Source organism: Engraulis encrasicolus, chromosome 24, assembly GCF_034702125.1.
Source record: "Engraulis encrasicolus isolate BLACKSEA-1 chromosome 24, IST_EnEncr_1.0, whole genome shotgun sequence".
In the NCBI taxonomy this organism is placed as follows: domain Eukaryota; kingdom Metazoa; phylum Chordata; class Actinopteri; order Clupeiformes; family Engraulidae; genus Engraulis; species Engraulis encrasicolus.
Window position 1 is genome coordinate 10953757 of NC_085880.1, and position 18828 is coordinate 10972584.

The 18828-nt window shown below is 44.0% G+C and overlaps 1 protein-coding gene across 1 annotated transcript in view; it reads left to right on the top strand.

The window, feature by feature from the left end:
• The window catches only part of lrpprc (leucine-rich pentatricopeptide repeat containing), an 88576-nt gene that overhangs the window by 65097 nt on the left and 4651 nt on the right, over window positions 1-18828 (top strand). Inside the window, exons 29-36 of the mRNA XM_063191331.1 lie at window positions 87-258; window positions 604-724; window positions 1259-1347; window positions 1834-2038; window positions 13336-13463; window positions 14176-14291; window positions 16643-16717; window positions 17336-17420. Of these exons, the coding sequence (XP_063047401.1) occupies window positions 87-258; window positions 604-724; window positions 1259-1347; window positions 1834-2038; window positions 13336-13463; window positions 14176-14291; window positions 16643-16717; window positions 17336-17420 (991 nt within the window). The remainder of the gene's footprint in view (window positions 1-86; window positions 259-603; window positions 725-1258; window positions 1348-1833; window positions 2039-13335; window positions 13464-14175; window positions 14292-16642; window positions 16718-17335; window positions 17421-18828) is intronic.

Below are 18828 nucleotides of genomic sequence, written 5' to 3' on the forward strand. Positions count from 1 at the left end.
TATTCGTGCATTGGCACATGTGTTGTATTCTGTATACATATGGATATGCAGATCCTAACTTTTGATAAAACTGTCTGTGTTTGCAGACATGGTACGATGGCAGCGCTCCGTCCGGTGGGCCGAAGGTGACAGAGCGGCAGGTGCCCGTGTCCTCATCCCCTCCCCCTGCCGCACCCCCGTCCCCTCCCTCCCCCGCCGCGGTGGCCGGGGACGTTCAGATGCGCATAGCCACCCTCTGCAAGAAGGGCAAGACTGCAGGTACACTGCACAGTTATGACGATAATTACTAACTAGGGGATGATGGTACTAGGTCCTAATTAAGATTACATTAATAATAGGCCTAATCAAGGCCATAGTGGCAAGAAATTGGTGAATACAAAGTTAACAAATTATTTATTTTGCTTAACACAGCTTGTAGGTCACTTATGAAGACAGCATCTAACATGTAAACTAATTAAAATAAAGTAGTATTTGTTAAAAAATGATAATAAAAAAAAAATAACATAAAATTAACAAAAAATGAGAAAATGAAGAGAGAATATGAATTAAAGTATATGCTCTCTTTCTCTCTCCTCACCCCCCCCCCCCCCTCTCTCTCTGCAGAGGCTCTGGAGGTGTTGAAGGCGGCTGAAGAGGTGCCTCTGCGTCCGGCCCCCTATGACGTGCTGATCAGGAGCCTACTGGCCAAGGGCAACCTGGAGGACGCTATGGCCGTTAGAGACATGTGAGGAGACGCACGCACGCACGCACGCACAAACACCAAGGAGGACCTGGAGGATGTTATGGCCGTTAGAGACATGATATACACACACACACACACACACACACACACCAAGGGCAACCTAGAGGATGCTATGGTCGTTAAAGGCGTGTTAGACGCACACACACAAGCACACAGACGATCTCTTATCATTAGCTATGTCCATGATGTGGCCCTGTGCCACTGATCTGTTTTACTGTGTCATGGTGGATCACATCTCTCCCCTCTTCTCTCCTTCTCTCCTCTTCTTTCTTTTTCTCATTCTATCCATCTCATTAACCTCTTTATGTTTCTTTTGTTGGTTCTTTTGTTCTTTCTTTCTTTCTTTCTTTCTTTCTTTTTTTCTTTCTTTTTTTTTTTCTTTCTTTCTTTCTTTCTTTCTTTCTTTCTTTCTTTCTTTCTTTCTTTCTTTCTTTCTTTCTTTCTTTCTGTTTTGCCCTCTCTCTGTCTCTCTCTCTTTCTCTCTCCCTCCTCTCTTCCTCTGTCTCTCCTCCACAGAGCCACCTCTCGTATCCCAGAATTTGTTTTGAGTGACATGGCCAACAGTCTCCTCATCGTCACGCACGTCAAGAGGGACCAGGTTCAAGGTGCGTGTGTGCGTGTGTGCGTGTGTGCGTGTGTGCGTGTGTGCGTGTGTGCGTGTGTGCGTGTGTGCGTGTGTGCGTGTGCGTGTGCGTGTGCGTGTGCGTGTGCGTGTGCGTGTGCGTGTGCGTGTGCGTGTGCGTGTGCGCGTGCGCGTGCGCGTGCGCGTGCGCGTGCGTGTGTGCGTGCGTGCGTGCGTGCGTGCGTGCGTGCGTGCGTGCGTGCGTGCGTGCGTGCGTGCGTGCGTGCGTGCGTGCGCGTGTGCGCGTGTGCGCGTGCGCGCGTGCGTGCACAAATCCTTGTGTACTTTATTCAAAGTAGAAGTAGATGTGTCATGAGTTAGTTGTACACTTGTCTTGTCTAATCCATTAGCTCTATATGTATATACAGTACGCCTCATGCCGTATGTTAAATATTTTGGATTCTTGGTGCAGAATTGTTGTTTTTTTCACTGTCCAAGTTGGTTACAAAACCTCTCCATCTTCCTACAGATGCCCAGTCAGTGTTCAAAGCCATGCTCCAGTCGGATCAGATGCCCACCGCCCTGGCCGTCACGCGATTGGTCCAGGGCCTGGCCAGTCACGGAGAGGTAGCTGCCATCCAGGAAGTGGAGCAGCAGGCCAAGACTCTGGGCTCCACACAGACCCTCAGCACCATGCTCTTCCTCAACAACACAGCACTCGCACACATCAAGAAGTGAGTAGCAAGCACACACACACACACACACACACACACACACACACACACACACAGAAACTTAGCAGCATGCTGTTCAACAGCAGTGCAACACTTGTACACATCAAGAAGTGAGTAACACACACACACACACACACACACACACACACACACTCACTCACTCACTCACTCACTCACTCACTCACTCACTCACTCACTCACTCACTCACTCACTCACTCACACACACACACACACACACACACACACACACACACACACACACACACTCACACTCACACTCACACTCACACTCACACTCACACTCACACTCACACACACACACACACACATTTTGGGTTTTCACAAAATGACCACCTAGTGATGAGGGCTTATTGTATTGAGCCCTTAACCAAAGAGCACATCTCATTTTGTAGAGAGCACATGACATACAGTTAACAAGCACCTTTGACAAAAGAGGACAAAACGGCCGCAAATTGCGGACAAAACCAGGTTGGCAGAGGAGGGTGTTCATTTAGGAGAGTTTGCTTTGTGATGAAGGGGGGCTCTCGAAGATGAGAAGAGGTATAGTTAACTGTACTAGGGATGCAACTTATCGATTGAATTTATTGATCGACTTACAATTAATTGATAAGCAGTGTTTTTCCCTCAATCTCAATGTTTCCTGAAAAAAGTCTGTTAAGTCTAAAAATGTAAATAAAAATAAAAATTGAGATATAATACTACATTTAAATTTATTTTGTTAAATATACACACTATTCACACCCCTCTTCACACACACTCTTCACGTGCCCATTTCACCTGGGTCTCTTGTCAGTCAAATTGGCGATTTATGTTTTTTAAGCGATTAGCGTGTTAATCGATTAAAGTCGATTGATCAATGAATTGTTTGCATCCCTATACCGTACCATTAGATAGAGTGGTATAGCTATAACGGCTGTAATAACATGTACTTGTGTTTCACCTTGTGTATTTTCTGTAGTACACTACATAGTCTAGGCAGGATTTCTGAAAAGATGCTTATTTAAGGTCCTGAAGGCAAATCATGTTAATTTTCGGCATACAACTGATCTAGGGGTATTCAAGGGTGCTGAATCCAAATCTGCCGTATGCCGGACGCAAAAATGTACCGAAATGCCTCAAAACGGGCAAAATCCAATATGGCCGCCGCCACCGTGTTAAAATCCTGCAATCACTTTTCTTTTGGACTAAATAAGGTATGAATTTGAAAATAGCACTTATTTTTATGTTTTCAGACATGGGGAAAGCCATTATGTCATCAGATTTAAGCTCAGATTGGAGGAAAATGCTTATGTCATTGGCTGGCAGCCATTTTAAAAGCAGAGAGCCTCATATTGTCAACGATTTCTAACATTTTTACTAATCTTTCAAGATCCACAGAAAAAAATGCTCTTTGTCTCTGTGAACACAAATACTACAGAAAACTGCACTGAACTGTCTACTTTCACCTGAAAAAAGAATGTTGTGTCTACCTTTTTCCATTCTTTAGTTATGGGCAGTAGAACATGGGATGACACCACAAAAAAGCACAGATTTTTGACCCCAAAATACTGCACTTCTCACTGCCCATATTTTTGCTTTAAGGACATATTGTCTTTGATAGTGTTCATGTTTGATATACAACATTTTCAGGGGGTTTGAAGGGTGCTCAATGCCTTTAATTCCCATAGTACATCAAAATGAAGGAATCCAATATGGCCGCCGTCACCAGTCTACAGTGTACATTTCTTTGATTACACAAGGTAAACTCTTAAGTACATTATGTAGCATTAGGTTTTCATACAAGGAGAATTAATTTCCATACTCAGATTTAAGATAGATATCAAAGGAAATTATTTCAGTGTAGACTGAATTCATGTTTGCAACAGGAGATTACCTTTTCCATAAATTGACCATTTGTATTTAAATCTCTCCCTATTTCAATTACACTTTTAATGCATTATACCATGAAAAATGTTCCCACCTCAAACCACCACACAATGTTTCCACACCTCTTCACCAATAAAAAATAAATGCACACAAGAGTCTGAAATCGAATATTTTCTAATATTATCCTTTGTACAATGGGAATCACTTCATGATTGCCGGTTTAATTGCTCAGATCACTGTATATCTAGGCCTATAAAGGGGATCAAGAGGCAGACTGATGTGAATAATATGTAGAATAGAATAGAATAGAATGTACAGATAAGGGAGTGGCATTGTGTGTGTGTGTGTGTGTGTGTGTGTGTGTGTGTGTGTGTGTGTGTGTGTGTGTGTGTGTGTGTGTGTGTGTGTGTGTGTGAATACATACACAAAGGACATACTCAGGCTGGTATTGCACATCAGTCATCCAAAGTTATTGCAGAGATTGTCTTGCTTAATGTACATATTTCAGCTGAGATGGCCACACAATTATAACCATTAAATTAAGTATATGTTGCCCCTGGGCTCCATCATCAGGGAGCACAATGTTGATTTTCATAGCTATGCCGATGACACTCAACTATATATCTCTGTCGAGCCGAGCCAAACCACTGCCATTCATGCCTAGACTAAATGCATGTCTGCCATTACAGATTGGATGAACAGTAACTTCCTAAAATTAAATGAGGATAAAACTGAAGTGTTGCTCATTGGGCCTAAGGAAAAACGTGCAAAACTCCACCCCAGCCTAGGTGACCTAAGCATACACATTAAAGATAAGGTTACTAGCCTAGGTGTGGTCATAGACTCGGATTTGAGCTTTGAGCCTCACATCAACAAGATAACAAAATCTGCTTTTTTCCATCTTAGAAATGTCAACAAAGTGCGCGGCTTGGCCCCCCGACAAGACGCTGAGAAACTTATTCATGCCTTTGTCACCAGTAGGATAGACTACTGCAATGCTCTCTTCTCTGGTCTCCCAAAAAAATTAATTGACAAATTGCAACTCATTCAAAATTCTGCGGCAAGAATCCTAACAAGAACCAGAATGAGAGAGCACATCTCTCCTGTCTTGGCAGACCTGCACTGGTTACCTGTCTCATACAGAATCGACTTTAAGATTCTGCTCACAGTATTTAAAGCATTAAATGGACTTGCCCCTAGCTATATCTCAGACATGCTCTCTTTTTATGCCCCTGCTCGAGCTCTCAGGTCCACTGATGCCAAGCTGCTAAGGACCCCCACCCCCCCGCAGAAGAAGATCGGCGACGCCGCGTTTGCCTGCTATGCGCCCAAGAGATGGAACGCCCTCCCCATCGAGATCCGATCAGCCACCTCCGTCGACTCCTTTAAGAAGCAGTTGAAGACCCACCTCTTCATCCTTGCCAACTCCTAGCTGCCAAGGCGTCATAGTGTCCCAGCCGCCGCAGCGCCCTTACTACTCGCAATCCAGCCCTGGCAGGGGGCTCCCCTAGGTGGCCGCTGGTCTCTGCCTGAGGTTTCTTCCTGACTACAGGGGGTCTTTTTTCTCAGACCTCACTGAGCTTTTTTTTTTTCCCTCACAAACTATGAATCAAGCGAAAGGGAGTTTTTCCTCACCCCTGATGCCACCAGGGGCCGCACCTGAGCGCCCAATCTCTGTGTGACTATCTATGACTTATGATAGGCCCAGCCACTATGGACCTTACACATCTAAGAATCCTGGTCCTAACCTACGTTGACCTTATGACTCTACATTCTCTGTCTATCTCTTCTTCCTCTGCCTTCCTGCTTTTTCTGCCTCTCCTCTATACCTCTCCTTTTAAATCTATCTCTAACAATGTTTTTTCCCATTTGTTAAGCACTTTGAGTTACATGCCTTGTATGACACAGTGCTATACAAATACAATTATTATTATTATTATTATTATTATTATTATTATTATTATTAATTACAAGGCTGGCCTTTGTTCTGTAGTACGGCAAGAATTCAGCTCAACACATTGCACTGTATCAATTATTTCACAACAACCGGAGGATGGAAGGAGATCAGGGGAACAAGAGATTGTAATGAACAGTCAGACAGTCCATGTGTGTGAAATGTGGTTTTAGTCTTTGGTCCATACTTTGATGATACATCTGTAGTGCCAATGATACATCTGTAGAGACCCAAGAACTCAGAACCAGGATAATGTCCAAGACAATGTTTTAGCTATGTGACAGTGGGAAGTTCAGAGAGGGCTAGGTCTATTCTCGCTATAGGTGTGCCTCCTGAAGGCAGCAATGTTCTCTTTGGTTTTCTTTTCATTCAGAGCTAGAGAAATTTGTCTCGGTCTCTGTACACCAGGCTGCCACCTTCAGTCCCTTTTGCTGGTCATGCTGCAGTCATGGACAGATAGACTTTAGATTGGGGCTCAGCATGCAGTCATGTGGGGATCCAGCCCTGCTGAACAGGGGAGCAGGAGGAAAAGAGAGTCTGTCTGTTATCTTCTGTTGGTAGAATTGTGCAAGTATAGACTTTAAATTGGCCTAGTTAAAATATACTGGAATGTACATCTGCAGTGTATCAATAACGGTGCTCAGCTGGAGAGAGAGAGCCAATGGCAGGCAGAAGAGCAAGTGGTAGTTTTAAGGTGCCTAGGCACAGAAATGGGCACTTCCCTGTCTTTCTCACAGCACATGAACACAATATTCAAAAATGGACTGCTAATTAACCCATTTTGTCCTAAGCCCTTTTTGGGAAAGGGTGCCCTCTTCCTATTAAATCCGCAATGTCTCAGCCTCTGAAGCACATACAAACATGAAATGAGTTACATTTAAAAGCCAATACCCTCCCCTTGCATTGCAATGTGTTCATTCAGCTCTAACATACCCACATAGTTAATAAAACAGCTAAAATCTCAAGATCCTGAAAAACCTATATGTGTTTCCAGGACACAATGGGTTAAGTTATACGAGGAGGAGGTATCAAAAATCAGAATGTCCTTGCTGACTTGGAATGTCCTTTTTTGAATATTGTGTTCATGTGCTGTGAGAAAGACAGGCCATTTCTATTAGCCTTGCGCACCATCCTACGTATTTCCGCCAAGAGACTTGACTCCACACTACTTCTGATACCAGTTTATATATATACCAAATATATATGCACATACAGTCACCCTCCTCTACTCTAACCAAAATTGTTTACTTGGTATACTAAGTTAACCTATTCCTAATCACCCCTCCTGGAGTTGCTGAATTGCAGCAACTGCTTGACTCCATGTACTCCATGCCACTTCTTGCAGATGCAGTGTTGGATGAGGCAAGCACAAGTTGTGATGTCTTTGTGTGCCTTGAGAATACATGGGTTCTAAATTTTGTTTATAACCTGACTGCGAACCTAGCCGCGCACAACTCAGCCTCTGATTGTTGGAAACCGCTGTCTGTCAAAAAAAAATTAGCTCACGTGGTTGGCTGCCAGTGTCTTGCCCCTCTTCATAACATTGTGTTGATAAACAATGAGAACCCATGTATAAGTGGCAGATACAGGACCAGTGGGACTAAAGCCCTGTTCAATACCACCCATCCCACTTCGGTGACTGGCAGGAGGATAGGAAGGGGTATGTGGGCCTGACTCAATATAGAGATTTGATAATGTGGGGCATTTTATGTAACCATGTGACATCTGAATTAGATAGGACCGATCATTGCAAAACGTCATACTTTGCTTTTGTTGCATTTGCAGCAAAAGTGCCATGCAGTGCATGATATTGTGTGTCCTGCCAAATCACTGGAGAGGAGGAGGTTGATAGGCCTAATGGTTGGGAATGAGTTAACATATATCAAGTAAATTCCTCACAATAACATAAACTGTTTTGATCCACGTTTCACCTTTCCACCATTCAAAGATATAATGTAAGCACCGCAATAAAATCGGCAAACAATGAATTCCTAATGCACAAAATGTAGATGTGCATATTATATTTAGGCACATTCAGACTTATGTGTGTAAATTTGTCTCATAATGGAAGAGGTGGATTGAGGTGGACATATTGCATCATGTTATAATAAGCATTAAAATAAAAGTGGAAGTAGAGAAAACATTTTCATTCAAAAGAACAGCTTATTGACATGAAAGTCAACTGTCACTTGTAAACATGAATTCAACCTATGAAATCATGTCCTTTGATTCTAATCTTGTATTTGAGTATGGAGATGAATTCTCCATGTATGACAACCTAGAGCTACAATGTAATTAAGAGTCCACCTTGTCTGGTGATGGCGTCCATATTCGATTAATTCATTTTGAGGTAGGCCTATTAAAGAGGTTTGAGCCTAATACACAGCATATTTGAATATTTGAATTAAGCACCCTTCAAAACCCCTGAAAATGCTGCATATCAAACATGAACACCATCAAAGACACTTTGTCCTTAAAGCAAAAATGTGGGTTGAGACAAGTGCAGTATTTTGGGGTCAAAAATATTGTTTTTTTTGGTGTCACCCTATGTTCCTGTTGCAATCATGAATTCAGACTACACTGAAATAATTTCCTTTGATATCTATCTTAAATCTGAGTATGGAAATTAATTCTCCCTGTATGAAAACCTAATGCTACATAATGTACTTAAGAGTTTACCTTGTGTAATCAAAGAAACGTACACTGTAGACTGGTGACGGCGGCCATATTGGATTCCTTCATTTTGATGTACTATGGGAATATACATTTATTTATACATCATATGGGCATTAAGCACCCTTCAAACCCCCTGAAAATGTTGCATGAACACTATCAAAGACAATATGTCCTTAGGCAAAAATATAGGCAGAGAGAAGTGCAGTATTTTGGGGTCAAAAATCAGTGTTTTTTTGTGGTGTCATCCCATGTTCTACTGCCCATAACTAAAGAATGGAAAAAGGTAGACACAAACTTCTTTTTTCAAGTGAAAGTAGACAGTTCAGTGTAGTTTTCTGTAGTATTTGTGTTCACAGAGACAAAGAGCATTTTTTTCTGTGAATCTTGAAAGATTAGTAAAAATGTTAAAAATCGCTGACAATATGAGGCTCTCTGCTTTTAAAATGGCTGCCAGCCAATGACATAAGCATTTTCTTCCAATCTGAGCTTAAATCTGATGACATAATGGCTTTCCTCATGTCTGAAAACATAAAAATAAGTGCTATTTTCAAATTCATACCTTATTTAGTCCAAAAAGAAAAGTGATTGCAGGATTTTAACACGGTGGCGGCGGCCATATTGGATTTTGCCCGTTTGAGGCATTTCGTTACATTTTTGCCTCCGGCATATGGCAGATTTGGATTCAGCACCCTTGAATACCCCTAAATCAGTTGTATGCCGAAAATTAACATGATTTGCCTTCAGGTGTCAACTTTTTGGAAAAATGACCCTGACTAACAGTATATAACACAATTATTACAATGTTATATAAAGGTATTTTCTTTATAACACTTTGCCGAAGCACTAAATTCTTTTAGGGAGGCAATGAGCTGGCCTGAGGTCCACAAGGCACCCTAGTGCTGAAGTGGATGAATCGGTGCTCTCACACCACATGATATTACATGTTATTACAACAGTTATTCCACTGTAACTAATTATGCACATTGTAACAGTAAACCCTTCTCTCTAGGTCGTCCTCAAATAATGTTAATTGAAGAGAAGAGTACGCCAGTACTTTACTCATAGCACCAATTTACTACATTTTCTAGGCCGCACCTCCAACTCAAACAGATTACGTTATTCCAGTCCATAGTTGGAATGACTTTCTTCCAACAGCAGGCAGCAATTTCGAGATGAGTTCACTACATTAATCGTGTGGCAGCTCGTGTAAGGAGGTGTGTCGTATTTAGCCGTTGCATGTCTCGTTGAGAGGCTCTGCCGCTTTAGCTTTCCTTCTCGCTCCTGTTTTTCCCTCGCTCTTGGGATTTCCTCCGGACCCCATCTCGGGGATTAAGAGACGCGGTCTCGTCCGGCACATTAGTGTGTGTGTGTGTGTGTGTGTGTGTGTGTGTGTGTGTGTGTGTGTGTGTGTGTGTGTGTGTGTGTGTGTGTGTGTGTGTGTGTGTGTGTGTGTGTGTGTGTGTGTGTGTGTCTGTGTGTGTCTGTGTGTGTCTGTGTGTGTCTGTCTGTCTGTCTGTCTGTCTGTCTGTCTGTCTGTCTGTCTGTCTGTCTGTCTGTCTGTCTGTCTTATGAAACGAAACCACCAGTGAGCCGAACATTGTTCTGTTAGCATCAATAAATCAGGACCTTAAAAAATCCCGGCTTGCCCTCAAACCCACTTCCCACTAAATTTTCAGTCTCGTTCTGTCTTTCGCTCGCCTGCTCTCTCACTTTATTGTTCTCTCTCTCTTTCTCTCACTCGCTCTTTCTTTCTCTATCTCTCTCTCTCTCTCTCTCTTTCTCTCACTCGCTCTTTCTTTCTCTATCTCTCTCTCTCTCTCTCTTTCTCTCTCTCTCCATCTCCCTATCTCTCTCTCTCTCCGTACTTGCTCTCTCTCCACCATTTGCTCTCTCACTCTACCGACTCTCTCTTTCTACCTCTGTCGCTCTGCCGCACCCACACCCTTCTCTCCCTCCCCATTTTCTTGTTCGCTCTCTTGTCAGACTCGTTCTCTTTTGCACATTTTGCGCCCAAACACTTCTTCTGTTCTGCTGTTCCTCTCATTCCTCCCCCTCTCCGTTTAAAAAAATAATAATTTCGCTCATTCTTCCCCTCGCTCTACCGCTCTCCTCTCCTCTTCCTCTTCTCTTCTCTTCCCCTTCTTTTCCTCCTCTTCCTCTCCTCTTCCCCTTCTTTTCCTCTCCTTCCTCTTCCTCTCCTCTTCCCCTTCTCTTCCTCTTCCTCTCCTCTCTTCTCCTCTCCTCTTCCCCTTCTCTTCCTCTCCTCTCCTCTTCTCTTCCTCTCCTCTTCCCCTTCTCTTCATTTTCATCTCCAGCTCCTAAGCTCCCCTTAAGCTGCTGTGATCACCATGACTGCTACTCTGAATAATTCAAGCAAATGCTGGTGGTGGTTTTAAAAGTGTTTGGAAATTGTGTCTTTGTGTGTGTGTGTGTGTGTGTGTATGTCTCTGTGTGTGTGTCTCTGTGTGTGTGTCTGTGTGTGTCTGTGCATGCGTGTGTGTGTGTGTGTCTGTGTGTGTCTGTGTGTGTGTGTGTCTGTGTGTGTGTGTGTGTGTGTGTGTGTGTGTGTGTGTGTGTGTGTGTGTGTGTGTGTGTTTGTGTGTGTGTGTGTGTGTGTGTGTGTGTGTGTGTGTGTGTTGTGTTTTCAAGCCTCAGGGCAGTGTTGTGGCCTTGGGGTGGGGGTGGGGGTGGGTGGGGGTGTAGTGTAGTGTAGTGGTGATGGCGGCTGTTGGGCACCACATTAATGCAGGCGCCTCTTTAAGTTACCGGAGCGCTCCGCTGCCTTCTCTTCTCTTCTCCTCTCCTCTCCTCTCCCGCCTCCCCTCTTAGCCAGTCGGCTCCACTCAGTCGCACAGCAGCAGCACGGCGCTGTACACTCCAGTCTACGCTCCACACTCTACACTCTACACTCGCCACGGCTGCATGTGTCACACCGCTTACAGGGACACCCCGGGGGACTCGAGGCTCAGGGTGACAGGCGCGAGGAGGCACACACACACACACACACCGGCATATATATGTTTACTCACTCATGTATACACACTGTTTCTTTTAGTCTGTGCATCTCAGGATTTAACACACACACACACACACAAACCAACACGCATACACGCACGCATGCACATACACATTGACTAACGCACGGTAACACGCTAAGGAATACATTCGTTCTTTTTTTTTTTTACAACATCTCAAGCTGAACCTCACACAAATGCATATCTACTCACTCATGCATGCACACACTGTTCTTTTGGTCCCTGAATCTCAAGCGAACACACACACACACACACACACACACACACACACACACACACACACACACACACACACACACACACACACACACACACACACACACACACACACACACACACACACAGGCCCAGCGGAGCATGAAGTGCCTCCCGCCTCCCACCTCGACTGCCCCCCACCCTTTTGTGCCTGAAAGCCGCATAACGAGAAGAGAACGCGGTGAAACTTTGTCTGTGTTCATTGTCCTGTTGGCCAGATAGCAATGTAAATATGGCGTGTGTGTGTGTGTGTGTGTGTGTGTGTGTGTGTGTGTGTGTGTGTGTGTGTGTGTGTGTGTGTGTGTGTGTGTGTGTGTGTGTGTGTGTGTGTGTGTGTGTGTGTGTGTGTGTGTGTGTGTGTGTGTGTGTGTGTGTGTGTGTGACACAGAGAGAATGCAAAGACCTGTGCAAAAATAAAATCCTGGTGGGCTAAGATAGCAGTTGACAATGGCCAAGTATTTATTGTTTTAATATTCCGTATGGAAAGAGTTTTTAGGTGAAAATGTGTGAAAGGCAGAGGGAAGTACAAAGACTAGTGCAAAAGATACAAAATTCATCTAGCTTTTTTGTCAACTCGCAGTATAAACTTAACAGATTAATATGGAAAATAACAATAGCTGCGTGGGAATGTGCTTTAGCGTCCAGAATAGATTGATGCTTTAAAAAAAACAAAAAAAACAATTGGCAATTTATTTTTGTATTTGATATGTTGTAGTGATGTGTTCTTAATATGAATTTTTCAGCCCCCCCTATTTTGATTTAATTAATGCTATATAGAAGTGTGTTTAGGGTTACATGTTCTATGCTGGAATTGTCCGTACGTCTTGTACACGAGTCTTGTTCTCATCTCGCTCCCTTTAACACTTTAATGCAGGTTTTGTTAATGTCAGTCCAGTGTATGTCTATGTCGTTGCATGGGATAGAGAGAAATGCAATTTTTATTTCCTTGTATGACTTGTGCATATGAAGAAACTGACAATAAAGCTGTTTTGACTTGACTTATGTGCTATTAGCTGGGGTGTCCAAGTAATTTCGGTTCAGGGGCCACATAAAGCCGATTTGATTTCAATTGGGCCGGACCAGCAACATAATTGTGAAATATTGCTTGAAGTTCTGCTTCATAACAGAATAAATTTGCTAGTCCATCATCTTGAGGTGGATGACCGCGGATACATCAGGAACACTGGCGGTGAACACTGAGATTTCAGGTTTTTAATACTTGAGAACAAATGTGCCTTTTTTCGCTGGATTGAACCATCTGGCGGGCCGCATCCAGACCCCCGGGCCATATGTTTTTTTTTGGGTTTTTTTTAAGATACTTTTTGGTCTCTTCGACTTGATTCCTGACAGGACAGTTTGGGAGAGAGAGACGGGGAAGGGGCGGTAAAGGACCCGGGTCGGCCGCGTAGCAGCCTAGGGCCTTATGTTTGACACCCCTGCGTTGTAGTGTTTTTCTTCAACTCATCCCCCGTTCCCTCTTTCCTCCTAGTGATGATTTGGAGAGCGCCATTGAGATGTTGGAGGGCGTGTACACAGGGGAACCAGACACCGTCCGCAGCATCTCCTACGTCTTCAGGAAGGTCCTGGAGGACAAAAACTTCAAAGCTGTCGACAAGTGTAAGACACACACACACACACACACGTACACACAGACAGACGCACACACACAGAATAGTGGAGTAGAGAAAATACAAATTGTATGTGTTTTATGTACATATAGAGACTTCAGTTGTAAAAGACACACTTACCTGAGCTTTAGTTTTGCAGCAAATTACATTACATTACATTGCATTTGGCAGACGCTTTATAACCAAAGTGACTTTCAAAAGAGGACATAATCAAGCCAACATCACAAGCAAATACAAAGTGCACAGGAGATATACAGAACAACAAGTGCAATTGCAAAGAGGGGTTAGTTTTTTTTAATTTTTTTATTTTTTTTTTATAAAGAGGAAATAACGAGTACACACACACACAAATCTAAATCTAAATCAATTTGTGGTAACACTTTATTTTAGGGATACATCTATTAGCTCTAATACATACAATGTTAATGCCTGCATAAGTAACTTGTAAGGCATGTACTAAGCAAACGCTAAGGCCTACTTGGTCCTTACTAAGGTTAAATTGATAATAAATCACTTATTGTGCAAGACATTTGCAAATACATGCCTAACAAATGTTTGATTTTGCTTTGTACATGCCTTACAAGTTACTTATACAGGCACATTGTATGTATTAGTGCTAATAGATATATCCCTAAAATAAAGTGTTACCCCATTTTGTTATTCAGTGTATGTGTGATTGACTTGTGCGTTTCTCCAATCAGTGGCTGCAATGGCAGAGAGGCTGGCCAATCACTTCGCCTCTTACAGAGCGGCCTCAGACCTCTTCCTGCAGTATGTAGATGCCGGACACAACGAGGAGGCCAAGTTCCTATTGCAGGTGAGATACATACCTACTCGCACACAAGCGCTGACGCATGCATGCATACACACGGGCACGCACATACAAGGGCAGACGCACGCACGCACGCACGCACGCACGCATGCATGCACGCACGCACGCACGCACGCACGCACGCACGCATGCATGCACGCACACACACGCACCGACAGGAATACGTCATTGCATGAGTAGACTGACAAATTTCTACAAAGTGACTCGTGATTTCAACCTAATTTACAACTGGTCTCAGAGCAGGGCAGGTCTGGACACAAATGTGGCAGCTGTTATGCCCCGTGTACATCGAAGGCGAACTAAGCGACCTGCGCGGCGGAAGTCATTGTTTCTCTATGAAGGGAAGGCGAATAAAGCTACCAGAGCGAATTCGCCAGGAGCGAAGCTTCTTGAGCGACCAGGGCGAATTTTGACGATTAAACTCAAGCTAATCTTAAGCGAATTCGCTATGACGCGGTTCGGCGAAAACCAATTGGAACGTTCATATCGAGGGATGTCCCTGGCTGTCAAGACAGAGCCGTTATGTGATTAGCTGAATCAAACATGTCAGTGCAGCGTCCAGAGCGAATAAAACGAATTCATGGCGAAACTTCTTCAACCACCCCAGCTACCTGGGTCGCGTTGGTAGCGCTTGATGTACACGGGGCATTATACAGCCATTCTATTTTCTTGTTTTCAAAGTTGCAATAGTAAACAAATGCAGGATGTTTCGTGTTTCGTGTCACAGGCTCATGCACGCACACGCACGCACGCACGCACGCACGCACACACACACACACACACACACACACACACACACACACACACACACACACACACACACACACACACAAACAGCCCAGCCCGCACAGTCTCTTTCACACACGTGTAAGGAAGCCGTGCCTGTATAGAAATAAGTCTTTTCATGTAGTGAAGTAAGACTGGCGATAAGTGAATGTGCTGACGTGTTGTGAATGGGAGCCGCTGACAGACAGATGGACGCGTGAAAATGCACCGCACCACACTTCCTGACTGCCTTTCATGCTCATGCCATCTCCTGCTGAGGCCTGGAGTTAGATCTTTAAAGGCCTGGCTGGCTGGCATACTCATACTCGCCACGTAGGGGTGTGTGTGTGCGTGTGTGTGCGCGTGCTTGTGCTCGCTTGTGTGCGCGTGTGCGTGCTCGCTTATGTGTGCGTGCGTGCGCGCTTGTGTGTGTGCGCTTGTGTATGTGTGTGCGCGTGCTTGTATGTGCTTGCTTGCGTGTGTGCGCGCTTGTGTGTGCGCGTGCGAGCATGCCTCTCTCTCTGTCACGGTCTCGCTTGCTCTCTCTCTCTCTGTGTCTATACATATGCGCGCGTGTGTGTTTGTGCATGTCTTTGAATGTGTGTGGGGGAGTGGTGAGCGGTGGGAGAGTCGGCTTTAAAAAAAAAAAAGAAAAAAAAGAAAAAATACTAGTGCGAAAATGACACGAGCGCCTGCTAGCTGTGTGTCAGAGAGAGAGAGAGAGAGAGAGAGAGAGAGCAAGCGAGAGCGAGTTACGGAGAGAAAAAGAGAGCATGAGCGGGGAATATAAAATATGGCCCCTTTCACGGGCCTAAGTGTAGATAATTACGCTGGAAAGAGAGCGAGCGGAGCGGGGCCGCCGCGCATTTTAATTTCGCTAAAGAAATAAGTAGTTATCTGGCCCACAGCTAATTAACTGCACAATTAACCCTCCACTGCAGAGCACCGCGAGCAGAGCAGGGGCCCGGGCGGCACAATGGCAGATGGAGCCAGCGAAAAAAGAGAAAACAATTAACACACACTCACACTCACACACACACACACACACGTTCTTTCTCGTACACATACAGTATATGATATGACACACACTGATTCTCTCACATCTACACGCATACGCACACACTCACACACACACACACACACACACACACACACACACACACACACAGATATAGTAAGACACACACACTGTGACGGTCACATCTACACACCCACTCGCATACGTACACTATGACACACACACACACTTGCAACCATCTGCAACCTGTAACTTCAGGTGTATTAAAAGAGTGCAAACATTCAGCCTGACCCTAAAACAGATGAGTGATCTGATTCTGCACTCAGAAAGGCACTTACCATAGCAGCCATTTTCTTTTTTTCCCCCCTCTTCAAATTGTTCTGCTGATTGTACAAGTACATGACGTCATGATGTTCATTTCTTTCCCCTTCCTTGTCCTTTCTTTCTTTCGTTCTTTCGTTGCTGTCTTTCTTTTTCTTTCTCTCTTTCTTTCTTCATTTCTTTCTTTCTTTCTATCGTTCCTGTCTCTCTTTCCTTTCTTTCTTTTTTAAAGCGCTGTGCGGCTGTATCACAACAGAAGGACTTCTTGGTGTCATACGTGGTCAAGGCTTCTCAACAACCCGGACAGGTACTGCTCCTTAGTAGCAACTACTGTAGCAATAGAAATGGTAAAAGACTTTCTAAATTTTGGAGACTTCTCGGAGACGTTCCAACAACTATATCATCATCATTTGAGACTTATGACATCACCGTTGATGTTTTTGTAAGAATGGAAATAATGTAAGTCCAAGGCACTGTGAAACAAGCGATTGTGGAACCAGTTTACTCTTTATGGTGGACAGTGGCAGTATCTGCTTAAGTTTAATTGACAATATCTTTTCATGAAGCAAAGTGATCCAGCTGATTTTACTAAATCCTGAATAAATAAATACTGTACATGTAGAACAAAGTAAACTATGTTCTGCGTGCCTCTAAAGTAACAATCCGGTGGAATCAGTGTAGGATTAATTCATAAATAAAAAGAAAGAAATATTTGTTGCCACACAGATGTCTTTTTTTCTGTTATTTATTTTTGCTGTGAATTAAGACTAATGTTTCGACATGCGTCTTCATAACAGTCTCTCTGATGAAAACTTTGGTCTTAATGCACTGGAAAAATAAATAACTAAATAAATACATATGTTTTCCTTATTTTGTTTGTTCTATGACCTTGTCTCTGACATGCCTGTCTGTCTGTGTCCTCAAGGTCAATAAAATCAAAGCCGTTGTGGAGATGGTTCCAGACTGTATGGGGAAGACACAGCTCTACTCCTCCTTAATGAAATGCCACGGTAGGCTTGCCACACACTCTTTCAGTCTTTATGCATTCTGTGAGGGTGTTCTGGGAAGACTTTTTCCAAAATGATAAATATTCTTATGAGCAGCACTGTCTCGTATCTACAGTGAATCTAACCTTCAACTAAGTCTACATGCCTTTTTGATTTTCTGTAACCCTTTTCCCCAAAAAAAAAAACATTTGCCACCCATCCCTTAAATCATTCAGATCCTTTTGGCAGCCCATGAGGCAACACAGACCCCCCAAGATCTTCCCAAAAGTAGTCAGTGTAAACCCGCAGTATGTAAATAGAACACTGTAGAGCTGGTGTTACCTCGCTCACACAGTCTACAAGGGTCACCGCAGGGCTGAGTCGTGTCGATAAAGATGTTGAAACACTCAACCATGAATGTGCACTGAAGTGTTCACATTGAAACTATTCTCTCTCGCTCTCTCTTTCTCTCTCCCTCTCTCTCTCTCTCTCTCTCTCTCTCTCTCTCTCCCTCAGCTGTACACCAACCAGCTCACTGGCCTGTGGCTAAACCGGCATTATTTTAGCAGTATTAAATATGTACAGCAGCACCCATGTACACGCGCTAACAGGCAGCAGTTCGCGGACGCTGCACTTATTAGCCGCGTGATTAAAAATGCAAAAGGGGCGCTAGGAAGGAAACGCGAGGGAAGGGAAGGGAAGGGAAGAGTAGCTTTGTGTAGCTCGCCAAGCGTCCAGAGGCCTCCCCGGCTAATCGGAACACATGTTCCCTAATGAGCGGCTGCACTGACCGGGCGGTAAAGCTAAAGAGTGCTGACACGTTTAGCTACTTTAGCGCGCCTTGTAGCGGCCCGCATGAGCGAGAATGTAGGAATCTGGCCCATGACTATTTCATGAGGCCCGGTGTCTGCCCTCTGCTATGGCCACGGTCAGGGAGAGAGGGAAGAGGGGGATGGAGGGAACGGCTGACTGACTGGGGAACGAGTGGAGTCCGGAGTGGAGTGGAAAGACACAAAAGACACAAAAGAATGAAAAAGCAATTGCTTGACATTTTTTTTCCCCTTTTCGTGTCATACTCTGACCTTTTTTGTGTCATGCCCCCACAATGGGTGTTTTTTTTCCTCCATCTTTTTCGTTTTTGTCCCACTCTTTCTTCGTTTCCTCTGTCCTCCTCTCCTCTCTTCAATTTTCAACGTATTCGTTCTCTCTTTTGCTACCTTTTCTCAGACTTCTTTCCCTCCCCATCTATTCATCACTCCGCACCTTGCCCTTCATAGTTTGTTCTATTTTTCAGTTGCATTTAAACGTGCATTCTTGACTAGACAAAGTCGTCTTTATGGATAGGTCATACCAGCCACACATTATACACACACAGCTGGACAGAATGCAAGTAAAAAGTCTGCACATAAAGCTTATACCGGTATCTAACAGC